The sequence below is a fragment of the Amphiura filiformis genome, chromosome 7, assembly GCF_039555335.1.
Source record: "Amphiura filiformis chromosome 7, Afil_fr2py, whole genome shotgun sequence".
In the NCBI taxonomy this organism is placed as follows: domain Eukaryota; kingdom Metazoa; phylum Echinodermata; class Ophiuroidea; order Amphilepidida; family Amphiuridae; genus Amphiura; species Amphiura filiformis.
In genome coordinates, this window is record NC_092634.1 from 7,610,674 (window position 1) to 7,619,618 (window position 8,945).

At 35.1% G+C, this 8,945-nt stretch overlaps 1 protein-coding gene across 1 annotated transcript; it reads left to right on the top strand.

Annotated features, from left to right (window-relative positions):
- The first annotated feature begins 6,859 nt into the window (after positions 1-6,859).
- Positions 6,860-8,668, top strand: LOC140157600 (uncharacterized). Its single transcript, XM_072180840.1, has 3 exons — positions 6,860-6,928; positions 7,626-8,167; positions 8,659-8,668. Exons 1-3 carry the CDS (start codon positions 6,860-6,862, stop codon positions 8,666-8,668), a joined length of 621 nt encoding a protein of 206 aa, XP_072036941.1.
- Positions 8,669-8,945: the final 277 nt, after the last annotated feature.

The following is an 8,945-nucleotide window of genomic DNA, read 5'->3' on the forward strand; positions in this document are numbered from 1 at the left end:
TACGAATAGTACCATGCTATTACATAGGAACACGTGACAATATTTTTTAGTTTGTCAATATAACGGTATTACACGCAAAAAAAAAAAAAAAAAATTAATTGTGCACATTTCAAATCACATTATTAAGTATTATTGAGTATCGATTCGCGTGTAACACCTTTATTTTGACAAACTAAAAAATATTGTCACGTGTTCCTATGTAATAGCATGGTAATATTCGTATTGCGCGGACTTGATGTCGACCTTTTCCCATGATACATCACGATTACATCGCAAAATCCGCTGGCGGCGCCCTTATTGCGAATAGCGAGAATTGTTTGCCAAACATTTATTTAATTCATTTAATATACATTGCTAATAAAATATGTTTGTCAAAACAATTGCCGATCACAATGTTTGTCAAACATTTATAGCCAAACTGTTTATAAACGGATAAGGAGCCAAACGTTTGCTAAACATTTTCGTAAACGTTTGGCAAACATTTGTGATAGCTAAATGTTTGTCAAACGTTTGGCAAAATCGGCTATGTATGGATTTTTTCCCCAAAAAGACCTAATTTATTTTGGTGTTTTGGGAACAAAAATCCATATCTTCAATACGAAAGGTCAATATTTTCAATTGAAAATGTGAATTTTTTTGGTCAAAAATTGATTTTTGGTCATTTTTGATCAAAATGTGATTCTTAGTCAAAAATGTGATTTTAATCAAACTCAAAATGTAATTTTTAGTCAAAATTGAGACTTTTGATCAAAAATGCGTGTTTTGGTCAAAATGTTCATTTGCTGAAAATTACAAACATCAATTTAATGATTTTCTTGACAAAACGTAAGATTAATGTTAAAAAAAGTTACTATCAAACAGTTTCTACAAATTATTAACAAAACGTATTTATTAATTGAATATATGAATACAAAAGCCACCCAAGTCCATACTTTGGCCAAATTGAGTTAAGCATGGGAAATTGTTGCCATACATAGGCCTGTCATATGTATGAAAGAACAACTCAAATTCATCCTCTGTGTCTATTGAGCATGTGAAAAATAGCATGTATGAAAGAATCACCCAATTCCATGATTTGAGTCTTAACACATTGATTGAAATCCAGTATGTATAAAAGTCCACTTGTAATACATTCATTGCTAGAGAGTGACTTTTGAAAAAAACCGGGTTTAATAAAGGAGAGTGTGTGGTTTATATTACAGGGCAGAATGCTTATCAACATTATACATACCTGTGTGCTTTATTTTGTATTATCTTACTAGTGGTAATCTCATTCTAACATTGTTGTCTTTGTATATGATTCAAAAAACCACCCGAGTCCAAAATTTAAAATGAACCCCACGAAGTACCTGAAATGCTAATCGTCATACCTAATACAGGTTAATCCACTCATTTGCACGTAAAACTTACCATATTGACCAGGTAAATCTAACTGAAGGAATTAAAATGATACACATGTTTTTCTCTCAAAATCACTTCCCATGGACTTGGGTGGCTTTTGTATTCATGTATTCAATTGTTTGCCAAACATTTATTTAATTCATTTAATATACATTGCTAATAAATATGTTTGTCAACCAATTGCCGATCACAATGTTTGTCAAACATTTATAGCCAAACTGTTTATAAACGGATAAGGAGCCAAACGTTTGTTAAACATTTTCGTAAACGTTTGGCAAACATTTGTGATCGCTAAATGTTTGTCAAACGTTTGGCGAAATCGGCTATGTATGGATTTTTTCCCAAAAAGACCTAATTTATTTTGGTGTTTTGGGAACAAAAATCCCACCTACATACACTTTAAGTATAAATCATCAGATTTATAATGTTTACTTCGAGTACTGTTAAAAATCAAAAATATCAATTTTTAATGATTTTCCATAAAATATGTATTACATTGCGAATTTCAAGAAATCAAAATTATTTAATATCAGGACATTCTTCGTATTCAGAATGCAATTCGATATGTCTGATGTGCTCTAATGTCCCACAATAAATACTGTCTAAACGTTCATACCCCATCCCTTTAAGGATCAGAGAGATTTATTAGCATTTGGCCATGTCATTCAGTAACATTTAGACAACAGCACGTTTGCATTACCAAGTATATGTCCTGTGCCACTGAAAAACACCTTGGTTAACACCGCAAGAATAGAAAAAAAGAAAGAAGGTTAAATCAAGATTGTCAGATTCTGATCCTTTAAATATTTTAAGTAGTATATTATAGTGCCTGAATAGAGTATATTCTTGTTAAGACAAAACCTATGTCATTTTTATGTGCGAACACAACAAAGTGCAATTACTAGAACTTAATCTTGCCCACCCCTAAATTTCAATAAAAAGCGCCAAACTATCATAGAACAATAGAGCTCAAGTGTTTTAGTGTTCTGTGTAAATATAGTCTCGCGGAGCATCTGTTTAGTCTTCTTAATCAGTCGTTTGTTTAATCACGACTACCGCGTGACTATATTATACACAATGGTATAATATCAATACATATATAGATACACAAGGCCAGAAAAACTTTTAACCAATGACAATTTAGTTTTAATTCGACTTCGCTTAATTAAAAGCCAGTCGCATTGAGTTCTATTGAGTTACATTGACCTTGCTAATTGTTCTTAATAGCTGGACCATGGAAGCACCCTAGATTGATAAAACTATTCTTTTTCTAATTATTTGCAACAAGATTATTAATTTGAGACCATTTGAATAAATTTCCTTTTTTGCCCCAGCGGAGTCAAAAGATGGTAGGAAAAATAATACATTTTCTGGATCCTTAGGATTGCGATGGTGTGACGGTTTTTAGCAGGTTTGAATATGAATAAATATAAATCTGACACCGCCCCTGAAAACCACAAGTTGGTCTCCTGGCGACATGAACATTGGCAATATATAATATAGCAAAATAATATACATAATCATGTTTAACGGAGACCTCTCAGTGGCCATGCAAAGCGGCTAAAACCGAAAATTTTAATTTTACAAAACGGAATTTATATTTGCATTTAGAGGAGAGAATAATCATACTTCTAACACAATTATTTCGACAAATTATTTGAGAGAATTAGGTGTTTAACATTCATCATGTTCGCATTGTTCATAAATTAGACATGAAAACAAACACCACTTACGTTTTTGTTCCCGAATCTTTTCAGTTCAGAGAATTAGTCCGTGCCACAGATCCGATTGGAAATGAAATCCGTGTTTCACCGTGACTCCTTGCCCCTAAGCATTTACTGCTATAGCCTACGATCCCTCTCCACTCACTTTCGTCAGTTTCACTTCCCTGGTCCACGCCTCAATTTTATCAAATTATATATCTACCGCTTGTAAATAAGTCTTTTATTTCAATAAGTAATTTACAGCAACAGATTTGTTTTCTTCAAAATCTGATACTCGAATCAAATTAGAAGTTTATCCGATCGAGGAAAACCAAACATACTACAGTATACTGCTGGTGGTGTATTGAGAAAAACCAACGACACTCAACAAGGCAAGCAACCACAGTCGAACCGAGTGATAAGCTAGCTAAATTTAAATTCGAAATATTGACAAGAACTGTCTTTAAAAAGACAATTCCATGGATAAAGATCATGTTTCATAATTTTACATTAACAAGTACTTGGAATGCTAATAATTATTTGTGTGAGGAATAATTCACCGGGGGGGGGGGGGAATTGTTGACAAATACCACCAATGGAATATATTGGAAAATACTGTGAAATACTCGGGAATTTTCATGTTGAAAGCTAAAATTAAATTCCTACTTTTTAGGCTAAAATGGCCAAATATGACGTTACTTTTGTCAGAAACCAACAAAAAGGCGTCAACATTGGGGAGATGCTTGTATGGACCATCCCTGGCAAAATATTGGGGTTTTACCCCCCCAATCTACGCCTATGTCCATCATGTTCATAACAATATCATCAATATAAATTCTTCGATCTTTTTGCCTTTTCTGTCTTTTACCTTTTACCAATGTTTAGTTTTATGAGAAACTGAAAAAGGCATAGCTAGGACCTGAACCTTTATTTTCATCTAATTTATTTTTTTATTCTTGAGTGTTTCCTATTATGTCATTGGTGGTATTTATCAATAATACGGGTATTTCCCACCCGCTTAAGGTTATACAATGGATTTTTCAAGACTTGATTCCAGAGGGACGTAAGTTAATGATAAAAACAGCCATGCAGAAAAAATGAACTTAAACGTACTTGGTGTATCAATCTACATGCACAATGACCACGAACCTATATAAAACCGTGGGACGTGAATCTTCCTATGTTGCAGGGATAGGAGGGGGCAACCATGATAGGGGGACGATTTTCTGCAATTGGTATTTTCTAAATTTTCAATTTCAAATATTCAAATTTTCAAATATTATCCTTAGATGATATCTGTCGTGAAATAAATCAATGCTGCTATAGGCTATAATAGGCCTTGAAGGCCTACCTTGATTATGCAATATATACAACAATAACTACAACAACAGTAACAAAACCAACAACCAATATCTAATTAGACTAGAAGGCCTATTCCTGAATTATATAATAATAAAAAAACGGCAAAAACAATCAATCACTGCAGTTAGAAAGAAAGAAACGAACAAGAAAGAAGACAGAAAAGTAGAAAAGTAAGTAAGAAAAAAGAAAATAATAGAACTGGACCACACAGAGACTTGAACCCGTACTAGTCATCGTCCAGCTCAAAACTATTAAATAGTCGAGAAGAGTATGAGTCTATCGCGCTAATCGATTACGCCACGGAGGAGCTTCTCAAACTGATCGTCTCAAACTGACTATAATATGCAATAGTGCATACAGGCTGTTATGATAAACAAGCGGTTTTTTTTTGTTTTTGTTTTTTGCAAACGTAGCTTCAATTTGGAATGAAAATCAAATGGTATCGTAATCGACAGACAGTTGAGGTAGTTATATATCAAAATTAATGTTCCATAATCAAGATATCGATAATGTAACAAAATAGTTTTTTTCTCATGCAAGATTCTCGAAAATGTTTCCCCCCAAACGGGCTTTTAAAATTTAATCGGTACTGTATTTGGTTCTTCCCTATGGCAACATTATTTCTTTGATCGATTTGTAGTACAATGCAAAAAAGGAAACAATCACTCGGCGTGTGATTATGTTAAGCTACATCCAATGCACCAACATTTCACTCGCTGCGATATTTGATTACTGAGAAAACTCTGTTTTAGAGAACAACTTTATACGTTTCTTTGTGTAACCTTTGAAGTTAAGTTGTGCCACACACACAAAGTTACTAGCATTCCAAAAACTTGTCATTACAAAATTATGGCATCTTGCATATTTTCATCCTAAAATGATGCATAATATCGGAATTATGAAATGGGTTATGAAATTGATGCATTTAAAGTAATATTGGTGGAAAAGGAGGATTCTCGACAAGGAGCCTTGTCGAGTACTAATATCCTTCTTTTCCATCCATACAAGCCTTAATTAACGATTTCCTTCCAATTTTAAATTTGTTATTATACACTCAAAATGCTGAAATAGTGCTGGTAATATTTATCGGGAAGGATTTCTGCCCATTTTGAGCTGAAATAACAAGATAATGTGAAAGAAACCCTGCTGACATATCGATTTGCATTCTGAATACGAAGAATGTTCTCCTCCTGATATCAAATAATTTAGATTTTTTGAAATTCACAAAGTAATTTTATGGCAAATGATTAAAAATTGATATTTTTGATATTTAACAGTACTCAAAGTAAACTTTATAAATCTGGTGATTTATACTTGAAGTGTATGTAGGTGGGATAAAAAGCCGACGATCAATTGAAAATTTTGACCTTTCATATTGAAGATATGGATTTTTTACCCAAACACCAAAAAAAATCCATATCTTCAATATGAAAAGTCAAAATTTTCAATTGATCGTCGGCTTTGTCTCCCACCTACATACACTTTAAGAATATATCATTAGCTTTATAAAATTTACTTCGAGGACTGTTATATATCAAAATGTAAAAATATAAAATTCCACAAAAAATACTGTCGAAACGCACAAAACGCTCATTCCAGATCCCTTAAATTTGAATTATGTTTATTATAGTGACAAGTGTTTTGTACTCGATTACGCTTGTAAAAAGACATCGGTCTGAAAAATGTATCGTTATATATTTTGTAAGCTTTTCTTCATCAAAATGGTTTTCGTATCAAAAACAAACATTGCAAAACCGTTTAAAATGAGTGTCTACTAATAGTAATAAGTTGAAAAAATCGTATCTCCGGTGATACGACTTTCTTGCAACCATTCTTCATCAGTTAACTGAATGCAAGGTCGGTATCTGCGTAGATACGATTTTCTTTCAGACGAAACATATCATCTCAATTAGTAAGTTTGATAGCGGGCTCGGCGTCGGACAAGTTTGGAACTCTCAAGCTTTCGTCAGGAGCTCTTCAGAACAAAGTACCTAAAATGAGATACAAGTATGCGCCCCTTGCCTACTGGTGGCTCTGAAAAGAGCCGTTCATAGAAGACTGTCCCTTATCAACAGCGAACAAGCAGATCCCGCTTATCTGCTAAGTAAGAGGTTTGGTGGCTCTGAAAAGAGCCGTTCACTGAAGACTGTCCCTTATCAACAGAGAACAAGCAGACATCGCCTATCTGCTAAAGTAAAAGGTTTGGTGGCTCTGAAAAGAGCCATTCAATGAATACTGCCCCCTTGTCAACAGAAAACAAGCAGACCTCGCCTATCTGCTGATTCAATTGCAGAGTTTGAGACAAAGTAAGGTGCCCCATACCTCTTTGTGTCATGTTAAATAAATATGCTGCCCCTTGCCTATGAGGTCAGTTATCATACAGACTGCCGGAAATGCCGTCAGATAATCATTTGACAACGATTGGATACGTGATGAGCGTATATCACTTCATTGCGGATGTGGTAGAGATTTTAGCGGCGTTGTGATTGGTTGTTAGCTAAGACCCCAAATAACATGTTATATAGGCCTACGTATATTAGGGGTTCGAGGTGGTAGTTTATAGAGCCCATTTTCCGTCTTAGGGCTACCGTTTTCAAGATTGTATTCGAGTATAAATCTTGAAAACGTGGACCCATATTATATGTATAATAGGGGATGAATGTTTTCAAGCCCTGTAGGGTAATCTTGAAAATGGGTGATCAAGTTTGAGAAAGTGTTTAGAAATCAGTACGTGTACTTGTATCACAAGTTTTGTGAACATACCGGCATGATTTATCCATCCACATTGTTGATACTAGGGGTAACCCTGTCATATGTCCCATTTACTGTCCGTATACTTTTTAAGACCCAAATTTTTCAACATTTCACTATTACGTTTCTGGCAGGGAGAGAGGGGGTCGGCCGAGAAACGAAACTAGTTACGTTTATAGGACGTCATCGATCTTTTGGTTTGTTCACTAATATTTGTAATACTTGTTCGATCAAATTTTAAGAATGAGGTGAATATTTTATAAAACGAAAATGATTTATGGGCAATTAAAAATGTTGCCCATTCTTGATGCATATAAGGGACGCACCATTTGATACTCAGGGGGGGGGTAGGAAGTTAGGGTCGGGGGAAGAATTTTTTTTTTTTTTAATTTCATGCATTATACACAGTTAGGTGTCATCAGGACATTATTTCACAGAGCTGAAATAGCGGTGACAGACCCCGAGGAAAGGGTGAAGGAAGTTGAACATATCAAGTCCGCGTTAGGACGTTGTGGTTACCACAATTGGACTTTCGGTTTAGCCAAAGCTAAGGACAAAAGTAAGAACACTCCTGACCCTCCTACTAATGCCAACCAAGTAGAGGGAAAGAAATCGTCGACCTACATCACCCTACCCTTTATAGAGGGGTTGTCACAGAAGCTCCAGCGTATTTTCAAATCCTACGGTGTTGCTACAAGCTTCAGACCGCACAGTACGCTGAGAAAACTATTAGTCGCACCTAAGGATCCCACTCCAACTGAGAAAAAATCAGGTGTGGTCTACGAGATACCCTGCGGCGAATGTACAAGTTCATACATCGGCCAGACAGGTAGACAACTCGGAGATAGACTGAAGGAGCACAAGTCAACTGCCCCCAGCCGCAAACCCTCTGCTGTTGCAGAGCACAAAACAGAGTCTCACCACAACATCGACTGGGAATCCACAAAGGTGTTAGCTAAGGATGATAGAGAGTACCCCCGTTTAGTGCGGGAGGCCCTCCAGATCAAGAAGAAATCGCCAGACCTAAATCGCGATCAAGGACTGGAATTGCCAACCTTATACAACGCCCTCATTAGACCAAAAGTTGCCAATGATCAACAAAAGGGCAAGTCCATCACAACATCTTAGGACTTCTTCTGATGAAGATGTGTGTCACACATCGAAAATTCAAGGTTAGTGAATTTTTGTGCTGAAAGTCAGTTTAAACTTTTGGAAATTGTTTATTACCAGCACGTATGAACTTACATTCGAGCAGTTAGGTGGGGGAAGGTTTTTTTTTTTTAGTGTTGGTGGGGAAAGTTTTTTTTTTTTTGCTCATGTAGTGGGTGAAGTTTTTTTTTTTTTGAAAAACTTCCTACCCCCACCCTGAGAATCTAATCGTGCGTCCCTAATCCTGTTTGTCAGTGTTACTTTTATGAACATCTGTTGGTACAACCAACAGATGTTCATAAAGTCCATAGAGCTTTATATAATAACCATATTATCTTACGCTATGCAATAGAGTAAGACAGTAGAATCACCCTTGTGTGTGTTATACAGGGTGTCCCAGAAAAAAATAACATATTTCATTACCATTTTTGGAAATATTACAAAAACATGAATGTTTCAGTATAAGAAATCTTTAATTTGTTTAGCTAGCTGGATTTTGTTTGTAATATTTCTTTATACTTTATACAATAATTTATATTAACATATTAACGTTAACGTCAAAAGATATTTAAGTACCGA